General features: G+C 43.0%; 1 protein-coding gene across 3 annotated transcripts; it reads left to right on the forward strand.

Moving 5' to 3' along the window:
* The first annotated feature begins 11,028 nt into the window (after positions 1-11,028).
* LOC102779239 (extracellular calcium-sensing receptor-like) lies at positions 11,029-14,968 on the forward strand. Of its 3 annotated transcripts, none has more exons than XM_087851577.1 (9): positions 11,029-11,240; positions 11,503-11,806; positions 11,909-11,995; positions 12,077-12,346; positions 12,560-12,775; positions 12,867-13,142; positions 13,499-13,726; positions 13,813-13,936; positions 14,058-14,968. In XM_087851577.1, exons 4-9 carry the CDS (start codon positions 12,275-12,277, stop codon positions 14,966-14,968), a joined length of 1,827 nt encoding a protein of 608 aa, XP_087707703.1. In that variant the 5' UTR covers positions 11,029-11,240; positions 11,503-11,806; positions 11,909-11,995; positions 12,077-12,274. The 3 variants fall into 3 exon arrangements, with proteins under 3 accessions (XP_087707703.1, XP_087707704.1, XP_087707705.1); XM_087851578.1 differs by having other exon boundaries at positions 11,098-11,239; positions 11,511-11,806; positions 12,560-12,769; XM_087851579.1 differs by having other exon boundaries at positions 11,101-11,234; positions 11,506-11,806; positions 12,560-12,769.
* Positions 14,969-15,387: the final 419 nt, after the last annotated feature.

Raw genomic sequence — 15,387 nt, forward strand, 5'->3', positions numbered from 1 at the left:
GGGAGGAGTTTTATAGGCAAGGTTTGAGCCGTATGTAGACGGAGCTGGGGCATTGCTTCAGGAATGGAACTAATAAACTGTGCGGCCCATTCAGTGTCGTACTTTGCCTTGAGTGTCCCATTACATTGCAGCTCCATCTGAATCTGCACAGGTGCAGTTTCCACGTAAATGGGTTGTGAAGCAGCTCGAGATTCTCTTTTTGTGCTTCAAAACAAACTCAGTGCGCAGTGTGCTCAGTTTATTAGGAAAGTGTGCCGACTTGGTTCAACATTACTTGGCAACAGGGAACGTGAGGCAAGTTGCACTGGTGCATTTGTGACAGCTTCACTTGAAATGCCTTCACTGCATCATAGATGCCATGTCCATGACAGATTGCCTTGCTGAGCTCAAAAACTCTTTTGAGAACTTTTCTCCAACTCAGCCAACGGACCTCTGTATGATAAGGAATGTCGGCAAACTCTGAATGTATTTCCCACATAAAAGACTGAAATTGAGGGTGATTTAAATCTTTAGCTCAGATAAAATTTACGGTTTGCATTACGGGGATTATTACATGCTCCATTTTTGGGACTTTACCACACAGTGTTTCCTGGTGTATGATCAGTGAGTGATATGCTGTTAACTCACTGGTACAGTTCTCCTCCTGCATCTTTACTCGCATCCTGCCGACTAGTCCACTTTTTTTCACCGCACAACACCGGTGCTCCATCTGTTGTAAGTCCAACAAATTTGTCCCAGGGCAGTTTCATGTCGGTTATACTTTGGCATACGTTTTCAAAAATGTCTTTTCCTGTCGTTGTCCCGTGCATCGATTTATTGTCCAACATTTCCACTCCACGGATGAAGTAGGCCAGCTGTGCAATGTCCATCATGTCTGTACTTTTGTCCACAGCAAGAGAGTAGGCAATAAAGTTTTTGCTTGTTTCACACAACTGTGTTCTTAAATCAGTGGCTCTCCAAAAGTTGATTCTGTTCATCTGGACGTAGCGTTTTCAGTGGGAGAAACGTTTTGTCACTCATCTAAGTGTCTTCTTCAGTCTCAGCAGACTGCAGGATTCCTCAATCATATAAACAGCACATTTGCATAATAACTGAAACCACTCCACTGAAGGAACAATGGGCTGGGAGGTCAGTTCCTTAATCATAATTATGCAAATTCTCATGACCATTGATCAACAACCACTGATCAAAGCCCACTGATCAATGGCCATGAGTACCATTCACAGAGAGTTGGGGAATGGCTGCAATCACAGCATTGTAAGATAGTGAAAGATGTACCCTTAGGCCCCCTCCTCGATTCAGAGATGGTCTTTCCTTTTTCACATAAATGATTTCCTTGACTCCGCGCTCAAACCAGCGTTCCTCCCTGTCCAGGATGTGTACATACTCGTCATTGAAAGAGTGTCCACTGGCTTGTAGGTGTAAATAGACTGCAGAGTCCTGGCCTGACGAGGTAGCTCTTCTGTGTTGTGCCATCCGCTTTGCCAGAGGTTGTTTGGTTTCCCCGATGTATAAATCCTGGCAATCCTCCTGGCACTTAACAGTGTACACTACGTTACTCTGTTTGTGTCAGGGGACCCGATCCTTGAGGTGGACCAATTTTTGGTGCAGCGTGTTTTGGGGATTGAAAGCCACAGACACCCGGTGTTTAGAAATAGTGCTGGCGGTAGGGATTGCTACACGCCGGCACTGCAGAAAGAGCATCTGTTTCTACCCTCAGTGTTTTGGCCCCAGAGCGCGTTGCTGCCTGCCGCCTTGCGCCTTCACGGCCCAGGGAAACAGACCCGCCAGCGTGCCGTAGCAACCGCGACCGCTGGCAATACAGAAAGGCTGCTCTTCATAGAGGACTCACGCTCCGGGAGACATTTTTTCGTGGACTCCGGCTCCCAGAAGAGCCTCCTTCCCCCGACCGCTGCTGACAGGCTAGAAGCGAACTGCGGGCCGCAGCTCATTGCAGCTAATGGCTCTCCCATCACAACGTTTGGGGAAAGGTTGGTGACTGTTTGTTTTCATGGCCGGGATTTCCAGTGGAACTTTGTTGTTGCCACTGGCTCTGTACCTATTTTAGGTGCTGATTTTCTGTGTGCCCATGGACTGCTTGTCGATGTTGCTAACAGACTTTAGTTGATGCTCTCTCGTATTCTTCACTACCCTGTTTTACTCAGGCCGCCAAGCCCCTGATTCGGGCTAATGTAGTGACCTCCGGGGATGCTTTTCAGCGTTTGCTTTTAGAATTTCCATCGCTGTCTGTCCCTAATTTCTCTAGCACGGTAACGAAGCACGGGGTTGAGCATTATATTCCCACAGTCGGGCCCCCAGTGTTCGTGCGCGCACGCCACCTCGACCCCGTGAAACTGTCCGTCGCTCAGGAAACGTTTGCAGCCATGGAGCGCCTTGGCATTGTACAGTGCACGAACAGTGCATGGGCCTCTCCGCTTCACATGGTGCCCAAATCGGATCGTCGGTGGCAGATTTCCACCGATTAAATAATGCCACGGAGAATGACCGTTACCCCACCCCCCACATTCAGGATTTGTCCGCCAATCTTGCCGGGACCTCGATTTTTTTCTAAAATTGACTTGGTGCGGGGGTATCACCAGGTTTCCATGCGCGCCGAAGACGTTTCTAAAACCGCTGTCATTACCCCCTTTGGCTTGTTCGAGTTTTTGCGCATGCCATTTGGCCCAGACCTTTCAGCAGCTGATGGACTCCGTTTTGTGCGGGCTGCCGTTCGTTTTTCTTTACCTGGACGATATATTGGTGGCCAGCTGCTCAGCGAGCCAGCATGAGTCCCATCTGCGACAGGTTTTCCAGCATTTGGCAGCGCACGGCCTGATAATCAACCCTTCTAAGTGCCAGTTTGGGTTGCCTGTTCTGGATTTCCTCGGGCACCGCATTTCCGCTGAGGGTGTGGTTCTGTTGCCCGACAGAGTCCAGGCCCTTTCGGTTTTTCCGCATCCCAGCTCAGTTAAAGCATTGCAGGAGTTCTTGGGGATGATCAATTTTTACAACCGCTTTCTCCCCAGAGCTGCCCACCTGCTACAGCCGCTCTATGCTGCCTTAAAAGGTAAAACAGCCAAAGATCCTTTTGACTGGCTGCCGGAACGCATCCAGGCGTTTTTCCGCAGCCAAGTCTGCGCTGGCTGACGCCGCCTGCTGGCCCACCCGTTTCCGTCAGCGGAGATTGTGTTGACCACCGATGCATCTGACGTGGCAATGGGTGCCGTGTTGGAACAACGGGTTTCAGGTCTCTGGCAACCGCTTGCCTTTTTCAGTCGGACAGTCTGGGATGCCAAACGCAAGTACAGTGTTTTTGACAGAGAGTTGCTGGCCCTGCACCTAGCGACATGACATTTTCGTTTTTTCCTCTAGGGTCGCAACTTTACTGCGTACATTGACCACAAACCTTTGACGTTGCTGCAGCGCCAGCAGCGCCCGTTGGTGGGCATTTCGGAGTTTACCACAGACATTCAGCACGCAGGCACCCCTCGAACCTTTCCGCATCCTCGGTAGGTGTTTCAATCACGTTCATGTGGACCTGGTTGGTCCCTTGCCACAGTCACAGGGTTTCACGCACCTTTTAACTGTGGTGGACTGCACGACCAGGTGGCCGGAGGCGGTACCCCTGGCGTCCACTGACAGCGGTGATGGTGGCCAGAGCATTTTTGTCACCGTGGATTTCGCGTTTCGGTCCCCCTGCTAACATTACCTCAGATAGGGGCCCCCAGTTTGTTTCTGAGCTTTGGTCTGCCATGGCTGACGGCCTGGCAGACCAACAAAGAGCCAAGAGCCATACCACTCGCAAGCTAACGGGATGTGCGAGCGGTTTCACCGGTCACTCAAGGCCGCGCTCTGGGCTTCCTTAACAGGTGACGACTGGGTCAACCGTCTTCCGTGGGTTTTGCTGGGATTGCGTAGCACGGTTTCCCCGGCTGAACTGGTCTTGATTATTATATTATCTTATGCCACGTTAGACCCCTAATTAAAGATTGTGAAATCATTATGTAGTTTTAGTTTGCATTATTCTCCTGACTTAGAAGAAGGTGATAATTATTAAAGTTATTAAACTGATTTGTATTACATTAGACTGCTGATTTATTGTGAATGAATGATATTGTTTTATGATGCATTATACTGCTGAGTTATATGAAATACTGTTTCCAGAAAGTCATCACCTTATTTGTCTGATTAGAAAAGAACAGAACATACTGCACAGGAAGCCAAGGTCATAACTTAGGCTCACTGCGAAAGAGAAAGAATGTGGATGTTTAGGTTTTATGAGGGGGGGCTGAAGCTATAAGAATGTGAGGAACGCTCAGACACTTCGAGATCAGGCGGACACCCTCCCGCGCTCATCTCTCCTCCAGATGGTTTATGCTCATAAAGTGTTGAATTGTATGGAATAAAAGATTGTTGATTGAGCATTTATACACCGAGTATTGTCCTTCCTTCAGCCGAAAGATCAAAAGAATTGGGAGGATTTGTCACGGACCCGGCTCTGGTGAACTCGGGGGTCCGTGAGCAGGATGGACCATTATTGGTATTATTAGTATTGTCGTTGTTGTTATTTAGGGATGTGTGTCTTTCTGCACTGTGCTGTGTTCTGTGCTCACTCACTATATGTAGAGGCAGGGTGTGGGTGTGTACATGTGGCTGGAGGATGGAGAACAGCCACATGCGGGCCGAATGGGTGTGGCCCGGCAGAAGGACTGGCCACACCTGAAGTTCCTGCCACACACCTGTTGGCGATCAGGGCTCGTCGGGGGAGCTACTTAGGAGAGTGTTGGAGCTCCCACCGGCGCGGGTTCATTGAGTATCCTACCAAGTTAGTGTGTGTCAGCATATGTCAGTGCTGTTCGTGTATGCCCGCCAGAGTTAGTGTTGACGGCTGCTTCTATGGTTTTTCTGCAGAAGGAAGAGTGGTCCAGAAAGGCAGCACGCACGGGGTGTGCGGAAACACAACAGCGGGGAGCACGAGCACGAGCACAGACGTCGGAGGGAAGCACACACACGGGGTTCAAGGGAACAACGGGGAGTTATTGTGTTTACAGCTTTTCACTGTAAATAAAGAGCACTGTTTGCATCGCAGAGTCTGCGTTTTGGGTCCTCATTCCCCATATCCCCACGGTCTGCCTGCCAGACCGTGACAGGATTTAACATTGGCCAGCCCCTCCGGGTCCCCGGGGAATTCTTACCTGAGAGCCCCCCACCCCCTGCTTTTTCCCCTAGGAGCGCCCCACAACCAACGGAGCCCGAGTTGTCTGCAGCTTTTTCTGACCGCCAGTGCCTGCCTTGCTCCCGGGCTGGGTTTCCCTCAGTCAGTTCCCCACCTCCCAGTTCAGCCGTTCCGGCCGTTTGCTTAAACCCCGGGTCCTGGACTAGTTCTGCTGGGTGTTTGGGGTGGGGGGGGGGGTGTTTGGTGGACCATTAGAGGGCTCCACTCACACCCAGTGTTGAGGAAGTGTGTTGCTGTGTTTTGTGGCGCAATGTGTTCAGTTGAACAACTGGGATAACCGCATTTACTCAGGGCCTTCTTGATGTGATGTTCTTCTGCTTCCCTGGCCACTGTGTCTGTGGGGATGGTGTTCACTCTGTTTTGTAGCGTCCTGATGACAACCAATTTATGTTCCAGTGGATGATGAGAGTCAAACCTTAAATACTGATCCGTATGCATAAGTTTACGGTACACATCAGCTTTTAGATGTCCCCCATTTCTGATGGAAATCTCACAGTCTATGAAGGCTAACCTGCCACTTTTCATATCCTCCCTGGTGAATTTGATGTGTCGGTCCACCGAGTTAATGTGATCCATGAATTGTGGAATGTCCTGAGATTTGATTTTAACCCAGGTGTCATCCACATACCTGAAATTGGCCAAATTGGTTGAAACTGGTGAACCCATGTTTCTGCCTGTAGAACTGACCCTTATATGTGAAATAGGTGGAATGAAGACACAGATGAACAGAATCAACTTTTGGAGATTCACTTACCTGGATGATTGAGCATGCATCAAGACGTTAAATCAGTGGCCATCTCACAAACCCGATCAGCAATTGTATTTCTCTTCATGTAAGACTGCTGTCTTCCATCTGCGCAACATCTCTAAAATTAGAAATATCCTGTCTCAGAGTGACGCTGAAAAACTAGTTCATGCATTTATTACTTCCAGGCTGGACTACTGCAATTCATTATTATCAGGATGTCTTAAAAACTCACTGAAAAGCCTTCAGCTAATCCAAAATGCTGCAGCAAGAGTACTGACAGGGACTAGAAAGAGAGAGCATATTTCTCCTGTTTTGGCTTCCCTTCATTGGCTTCCTGTTAAATCCAGAATTGAATTCAAAATCCTGCTCCTCACATACAAGGTCTTAAATAATCAGGCCCCATCTTATCTTAATGACCTTGTAGTACCATATCACCCTATTAGAGCACTTCGCTCTCGCTCTGCAGGCCCACTTGTTGTTCCTGGAGTATTTAAAAGTAGAATGGGAGGGAGAGCCTTCAGTTTTCAGGCCCCTCTTCTGTGGAACCAGCTTCCAGTTGGGATTCGGGAGACTGACACTATCTCTACTTTTAAGATTAGGCTTCAAACTTTCCTTTTTGCTAAAGCATATAGTTAGGGCTGGACCAGGTGACCCTGAATCCTCCCTTAGTTATGCTGCAATAGACGTAGGCTGCCAGGGGATTCCCATGATGCATTGAGTTTTTCCTTTCCAGTCACCTTTCTCACTCACTATGTATTAATAGACCTCTCTGCATTGAATCATATCTGTTATTAACCTCTGTCTCTCTTCCACAGCATGTCTTTATCCTGTCTTCCTTCTCTCACCCCAACCAGTCGCAGCAGATGGCCGCCCCTCCCTGAGCCTGGTTCTGCCAGAGGTTTCTTCCTGTTAAAAGGGAGTTATTCCTTCCCACTGTCGCCAAAGTGCTTGCTCATAGGGGGTCATATGATTGTTGGGTTTTTCTCTGTATCTATGAAGCGCCTTGAGGCGACTTTTGTTGTGATTTGGCGCTATATAAATAAAATTGAATTGAACTGAATTGAATTCAGGCTCACGTTTGCCAAAATATGCGTTTTGTCTGGACACAAGACATCGCACACCTTGATCAAGCACTCTTCAGAGTGGGAAATGGCCGGGCTGATTTGGCTCCTCTATTGTAGCTCCTCTGCTACAATAGAACTTGCTTTCACAACACCTTCACTTTGTGATTTTGCTCTGGTGAAAACCGTCTGCTGAAATGTTAGATTCTTCTTTAGCTCTTCTACCTTCTATAGTTTCTGCTCTGCATTTAGGTTTTTCAGCTTATCCTGATGTTTTGTCTCGTAGTGCCGTCTTAAATTAAATTCCTTAATTACAGCCACATTAGCTCCACAAATAAGACACACGGGTTTACCAGCAATGTCTGTAAACATATATTCAGTCTCCCACCGGTGCTGAAAGGCTCTGTTTTCAGAATCAACTTTTCTCTTCGCCATTGTGAGGGGCTAGCTTCGCAATAACAGAAGATTGACTTGATTGACGCGGGAATGTTCCCAGGCAGCCTAGCGTTCGGCAAGGAGGCTGCAGCGATGCATTATGGGATCTGTTGTTTATGCGTTATTAGCAGTGTTGGGCAAGTTACTTTTAAAAAGTAATTAATCATAGTTACTAGTTACTTCTTCAAAAAAGTAACTGAGTTAGTAACTGAGTTACAAGATTCTAAAAGTAATGAATTACTTGAAAAGTAACTATTGTGTTACTTTAAAGAAATGTTTAATCCTCTGGGGTCCAGGTTATAATTGGCCATTTTCAACTACTTTTGATTTTACCTCTACATTTCACCTTGAAAAAATTATTTATTTTGCCTTCTTTGGTATCATTCTTTTCAGCACAATGCCACGTGTCTGAATTTACAGTTTTGTTTTAATTTTGACATACTGTATTAACACAATTGATCTAAAATTAGGCAAAAAACATAAAATCCAAGTAGAAACAGTCATATTTTTTACTGTTACAGCCAAGAACATGTTTAATGAATCATATTTCATAACTTAATAATAGACCTCTCTGCATTGAATCATATCTGTTATTAACCTCTGTCTCTCTTCCACAGCATGTCTTTTATCCTGTCTTCCTTCTCTCACCCCAACCGGTCGCAGCAGATGGCCGCCCCTCCCTGAGCCTGGTTCTGCCAGAGGTTTCCTCCTGTTAAAAGGGAGTTTTTCCTTCCCACTGTCACCAAAGTGCTTGCTCATATGGGGTCATATGATTGTTGGGGGTTTTTTCTGTATCTATTGTTGTAGGATCTACTGTACAACATAAAGCACCTTGAGGCGACTGTTGTTGTGATTTGGCGCTATATAAATAAAATTGAATTGAATTGAAAGAGCAGGGAGGCCAGATAAAACTCGGGCAGAAAACATCTGAGAGTCCATGTAGTTCTTAAAAAAATATTTGAACAGATAAAACCAAAAACCACCTTCCACAGGAATGATAGGAAGAAAGTCTGTTCTGTTCACAGTGTGACATTTTGTCACTCAGTAAAAAATCACGGATATACTGTCGACTGTCAGTGTGTCTTTAGCAGTAATTGGCTCTTTGTTGTTTGGCTAGCTGTTTGGCTAGCTGCACTGAAACAAAATCCAGCTGTTGGCCATAATGTTCTAGTTTGTAAACCACTTTAGAAATGAGGACTGAGTGGAGTGGAGGAGAGTCTGCTTGAGTCAGGTGACAGGTGGTTCACTGGACTGACAAGCTGGAGTCAGAAACTCTTATTTTTCCGTGTTTGGCTGATTATACCAAGTGGCGCAATCAGCTGATGCAATCAGTGCTATTTTGTGCAATAAAATAGTTTCCCTCTTCTCAATCACATCCTAAGAGTTAAGAACATAACAGATTATTACACGTGAATCAAACCACAAACATAACTTAGTTTCTTACAGAAGCACAATCAGGAATCCCACTAGCAAGTCTGCATGAAAAATAGCAGATTCCATGAAAGAGATGCCACACTTTTTGGAGACCTTTTGTTTTCTCATGTCATTTCACTGACTTCATTTTAGAAGTGAGGAAATGCGAAGCCCAAATGTTAGTAAAAAAGTTTTTTGTTTTTGTTTTGTTTTTTGCTGCTGACATGCTGATGGATGTCAGGATTTTCTGTTGTGTTTTGATAGGACAAACAAGTAACATAAAAACAGACTGATTGCATCAGTTGATTGCACCGCTCTACACTTGGCCGAATGAAAAAAAAAATTTCTGACTACAGCTTGTCTGCTCGGTAAACCACTGTCACCTGACTCAAAATGTCTCTCCTCCTGATTTATAAAGTGCTTTGCATAACTGAACATTACAGCTAACAGGTTACTAGTTAGCAGTGTTGGGGAGTAACGGAATACATGTACCGCCGTTATGTATTTAAAATACAAAATATGAGTAACTGTATTCCGTTACAGTTACCGTTTAAAAAGGTGGTATTTAGAATACAGTTACTTTGTTGAAATAAATGGATTACACGGGGGTACTTCCCTGTTTCATATTGTGGCGGGTCAGGACTGTTTGGGTTTTGTTTGACAGCTACGTTCTGTAGTTCCAGGCGGCAGCGTTACGGTTGCCATGGTTACAGGGTGACGCTCTCTCTCTGCCTGTTTCCTGGGTGAGAGAGGCCTTTTTGTTGTTGTTGTGCTAAGCTAATAGGCAGAATGCTACAGGTATAGCTCTAAAGAATGTAGCATCATAGGCAGTGTAGTCCGTGCTGCAGGGAGAATGGACTGCCATACATGTTATGTGTCTGTGAGCAAGGGAGGGAGAAAAAGGTAGGAGCTGTCATCGAGCAAAAACGGGAGCTGGAAGCATGTAAATATAATAATAACCACTGCAGCCAAGAAGGGTGCCTGACGAGCCCAGTTGTAAGTAAGCTATTAAGACTCGACTGCACACTGTGTTCGTGTTTTCCTCTGAAACAATAAGTTCTGTTGGAGCAGCCTTTCAACGCCTCTCTCTGTCTCTCACTAGCAAGGTTGAGCCAGACAACAAAGTAAAGCTAGTTTTCGGCTACGAGCCCGACACAGAACCCACCGTATTAGCCAGAGGTCCCTTTACTACGGTTCGGAGCCGCGGACCTTCAGTAACAGTAATAAATCACAGCAATAGTACATTCATGTAGTTGTAAACAGCATGATAATATATTAAGTAATCCAAAGTATTCAGAATACGTTACTCTCATTGAGTAACGTAACGGAATACGTTACAGAATACATTTTGGGGCATGTATTCTGTATTCTGTAATGGAATACATTTTAAAAGTAACCTTCCCAACACTGCTAGTTAGCTAATATAAACTAATGTCTATTGACCGCAACCAACCAATCAACCTAGTGACGTTACATTCTCTATTGGCAGAAGATGGCGCTAAACATGTTTTTAAGAATTTGACTTTAAGCACTTATTTCTTATATGCAGCTACACAGACAATGCTACATCTATGCCTGTTATTGAGAGCAGGGCTCAATGGTGTAAATTAGCCTTCATACAAATACTGGTTCATTTCAAATTTAACACTGAAGTCCATATAGTGTGATATTAAAAACATTAATAATGATTAAAAACACACACCAAAAAATATTCAGATGATGACAGTTTTACAGTAAAAGACAATTCAAATTTGGGCTGGAATTTGTTTAACATTGCCTGTTGAGACTGATGAAGAGAACGCAAGAACATTCATTATTCTATTATAACTAATGAAAAATACAATAATATGCAACCAAACTGAAAAGATAGACAAAAATATGTTGTTTTTTGTGAGCTTGAGGTCATTTTGATAAGTAATATACTCACAGTGTTACCTTAATATGCCTGGATACAAAAGCAATATCTGATGAGGTGTATTTTAAGCCCTGCCCATTCTCCTTGTTTTTTGCTGAAGGGTGGTGTGCAAGATTCGTCAGCACAGCATGTAAATAAAAGGGAATGGCAAAGCAATAAAATGAAATGACCAGGGTCAGAAAATCAGAAAGCTGTCATGACCTCATTTTTACAAAGCAATTTGTCCTTGTCCATTTTGCTGTATTCCTACTTTTCTTATGCTATGTCCTCTTCTCTGTTTCCCTCTTCGTGTCAGCTTCAGGGACAATTTAATCTAAACGGAATGCAGAAGAGTGGAGATGTCATCCTGGGTGGACTGTTTCCAGTCCACTTTTTCTCAAGCATTCCTGACCTGTCTTTTACCTCACAGCCACAACAACCTTCTTGCCACGGCTAAATATGATAAGGAAACAACAGAAAAAAGAAAGAAACGGGACAAACCTAATGCTAGTATAAATGTAATTGTTATATCTAAAGTAATTATACTTTGCTGATTAGCAAAGCTAAGAAAAATGGATATTAAATGAAGCTTCTTGGTTATTTTTTCATTAAAATATCCCTTTAATTATTGTTATTCAGTTTCCTTAATTGTTTGTATGAGCATCTTTGCAGCATGTTTTCTAAGTATCCTGATGTATTTTTCAAATCAAAATGTTTTTGTTAGTTTCTATGTACAAGGATTTAGGCAAGCACAAACCATGGCTTTTGCTATTGATGAGATCAACAAAAACTCCAACTTGCTACCTAATGTGACTCTGGGATACACCCTTTATGATAATTGTGTTGAACTTGGAATTGGATTCCGTGGAGCATTTTCATTAGTCAGTGGTCAAGAGGAACAGATTATATTACACAGTACATGTGTTGGAAATCCTCCAGTTGTAGGGATTGTGGGTGATTCTTCCTCTACACGTTCTATTGCTATCTCCAGCATCTTAGGCTTGTACAGAGTACCCATGGTAGGTTATCAGTTTAACCATAAAATGTCTTTTTTGTTCATAATCCTGTAATTGTAAATTTAATGTGAAAATAATGTACAACATATTGTCTGTTTTTCACAGGTGAGTTATTTTGCCACATGTTCCTGTTTGAGTGACCGTCAAAAGTATCCATCCTTCTTTAGGACGATCCCAAGTGATGCTTTCCAGGTTAAAAATCAATCAGGAAAAATACAAAGAGTCAACAGCAGCTGATGAGCAGCACTCATGTTTTAATCTGTATTCACTTAGGTACGTGCTATGATTCAGATCCTAAAACATTTTGGCTGAACTTGGGCAGGTCTGCTCATCACTGATGATGATTATGGATTTCATGCAGCCAGATCTTTACAATCTGAGCTGAGTGTGTCTGGAGAAGGTTGCCTTGCCTACATTGAGGTTTTACCCTGGGACAAAGACACGGATAAACTCAGGAGGATTGTGAATGTGATGAAAAAATCTACAGCTCGTGTGGTCATTGCATTTGTACATGAGAGTCATATGATAAACCTTATAGAAGAGGTGCAGTTTTAAAATAATTTGATTGTTTCTTGGTATAAAAATATGCATCTCTACTCAGTGTAAAAGATGTATTATATTTTTATTTGAATGAATGCAGAAAACAAATGATATAAAATAAATTTTAACATGACAAAATACTTCAGTAACATGAAAATGTCACCAAAGTAGTTGTTAAATGATCACTTTTTACATTTGGTTAAATAAAATGCACAGGTGGTTAAGCAGAATGTAACAGGTCTACAGTGGTTGGCCAGTGAAGGCTGGACAGCAACAGCTGCTGTGCTCCAAACAACTAAGTTCATGCCATACCTGGGAGGTACACTGGGCATTGCTATTCGCCGAGGAGAAATAACAGGGCTCAGGGAATTCCTATTAGAAATATGTCCTGACCTACATCACAATAATAACTATGGAAATAGCATGGTGAGAGTTTGAAATTTACTATAGTAGCTGCAACAATTTTTTCTTGTCAATATTAAAACAAAACACAAAATAAACATTTTCCAATAACGTGTTTCAGGTGAATGAGTTTTGGGAATTCACATTTCAGTGCAGATTTGCACCAGCTCCAGCAGGTTGGGTGGACGGTGGAGGTGCACTATGCACTGGACAGGAAGATTTAGAAAATGTGAACACTGAGTTCTTGGACATTTCCAACCTCCGGCCTGAGTACAATGTGTACAAAGCTGTTTATGCTCTGGCATATTCCCTTGATGACATGCTGCGATGCAAGCCAGGAAGAGGGCCTTTCAGTGGGCACAGCTGTGCCACTCTGCAATCACTTGAGCCATGGCAGGTGTGATATGAATTTTTTCTTCATCTGAGTAAATCATTTCTTCTATAATTACTTTCAGAAAAAAAATTATCCTATTGGATAAAAAAACAATTCAATAAAATGAAATGATCTGAAGAGAGCTAAATGAATTTTTCATATTGAGCAAAAGTAGTGTTTAATATTTTTTATATTAGAGCACATTAACTAGTATGCATATATATGGCACAATTGGAGATGTTCCTGTTTAATTTAGAACTAGATTTTAATGTCTTTAATATGTACAGGTATAATAAGTGTTAGATTTAATTTGGTTATTGGATAGTGGGTGCCACTGCCTGCACTGTGAAATTTATTTCTTATATATTACTTTTTAACAGCTTGTTTATTACTTGGAAAGGGTAAACTTCACCACTCCATTTGGTGATCAAGTGTCATTTGATGAAAATGGTGATGTGGTGCCAATTTACGATGTGATGAACTGGTTGTGGCTCCCTGATGGAAGCACTAAAGTTCATAATGTAGGTGAGGTTAAGAGGTCAGCTTTCAAAGGTGAAGAAATCCTACTTGATGAAGACAAAATCTTCTGGAACTTTAATTCCAAAAAGGTTATACATGGCTTTTCAGACTTTACCTTTTGTCACATTTACAGTGAATGTCATTCTGCTAGAAAATATTTATTTTTGTGCAACAGCCAGTTCAATCGGTTTGCAGTGAGAGCTGTCCACCTGGTACCCACATGGTGAGAAGGAAGGGGGAACCTAAATGCTGTTTTGACTGCATCCCTTGTTCTGAGGGAAAAATCAATAACAAAGGCAGTAAGTGTTTTTTGTTTTTGTTTTTTTTAATCTATCAGCATGACATATTGAATTTCATTTTCATTAAATATAATATGCAATTCACCATCTTCCACTTTCTTCATCTTTCTCCTTTTGCCAGACTCCTTGGAGTGCACCAGTTGTCCAGAGGATTTTTGGTCAAACCCCCAGCGTGACCACTGTGTTCCAAAGAAGACAGAGTTTCTGTCCTACCATGAGCCTCTAGGTATTTGTTTGGCAGCAACCTCACTGCTGGGCACATGTACATGTGCTGTTGTTCTAGGGATCTTTATCTACCATCACAGAACACCTATAATACGTGCAAACAATTCAGAACTTAGTTTCCAGCTATTGCTGTCACTCAAGTTGTGCTTTCTTTGTTCACTGCTGTTCATTGGGCGACCCAGGCTGTGGACATGCCAACTCAGACATGCAGCATTTGGCATCAGCTTTGTGCTGTGTGTCTCATGCATCCTGGTAAAAACCATGGTTGTTCTGGCTGTTTTCAAAGCCTCTAAGCCGGGAGGGGGAACTAGTCTGAAGTGGTTTGGTGTTATGCAGCAGAGAGGAACAGTTCTGTGCCTTACATTTATTCAAGCAGCCATCTGCACTACCTGGCTTGTTTCTGCTTCTCCAACTCCACATAAAAACACCCAATACCAAAATGATAAGATTGTTTATGAGTGTGCATTTGGGTCAGCTGTTGGTTTTGCAGTGTTATTGGGTTATATTGGCGTTCTAGCTTTCCTCAGTTTTCTAATTGCATTCCTGGCAAGGAATCTCCCTGATAGTTTTAATGAGGCCAAGCTAATCACATTCAGCATGCTGATCTTCTGTGCTGTGTGGGTGGCCTTTGTTCCTGTTTATATCAGCTCACCAGGAAATTATGCAGATGCAGTGGAGGTATTTGCTATCCTGGCCTCAAGTTTTGGACTGTTGATCACATTGTTTGGACCCAAATGTTACATAATAATAATGAGACCCGAATTGAACACAAAAAAGGCTATAATGGGTCGTGGCAGTGAGTCTTAATTATTTTTCCACATAGACTATAAAAGCAGCTTTAAAGTATATCAGAAAGAAGAGAAACTCCAGTAGTTAGGATACGTTGAATAGGGTGCAGTAGAAACATGTTTTTCTCTTTTTTCTTTGGGGGGTGGGTGTTAGTAGTAACATTTGAATTTTTGATCATTACAGTTGAAACAATGGGCATTAGATAAATTGTGGCAGCCTTTTTCTCTCTCTTTTTTTCAGTCTTGCTTTCTACTGGGGATATTTGTTGGAAAAAGCACAATGTTCATGCAAAGATAATGAAAACATATGTCAAAATGAAACTAAACAAACTGATCAGGAATAACCACATTGTCAAACCACATTCACAGATAAAATATAAAATTTGTACCAAAAAAATCCATAAACAAAAATAAATGATGCTTAAAATAGTGCATTAT

This window comes from Neolamprologus brichardi, chromosome 14 (assembly GCF_056152115.1).
Source record: "Neolamprologus brichardi isolate AB-2024 chromosome 14, ASM5615211v1, whole genome shotgun sequence".
Lineage (NCBI taxonomy): Eukaryota > Metazoa > Chordata > Actinopteri > Cichliformes > Cichlidae > Neolamprologus > Neolamprologus brichardi.

Coding starts and splice junctions, on each gene's coding strand:
- LOC102779239 (XM_087851577.1), top strand. CDS start 12,275: ATGAAAAAATCTACAGCTCGTGTGGTCATTGCATTTGTACATGAGAGT. Junction 12,347..12,559: donor TGATAAACCTTATAGAAGAG/GTGCAGTTTTAA, acceptor TAAAATGCACAG/GTGGTTAAGCAGAATGTAAC. Junction 13,937..14,057: donor AAAAATCAATAACAAAGGCA/GTAAGTGTTTTT, acceptor TCCTTTTGCCAG/ACTCCTTGGAGTGCACCAGT.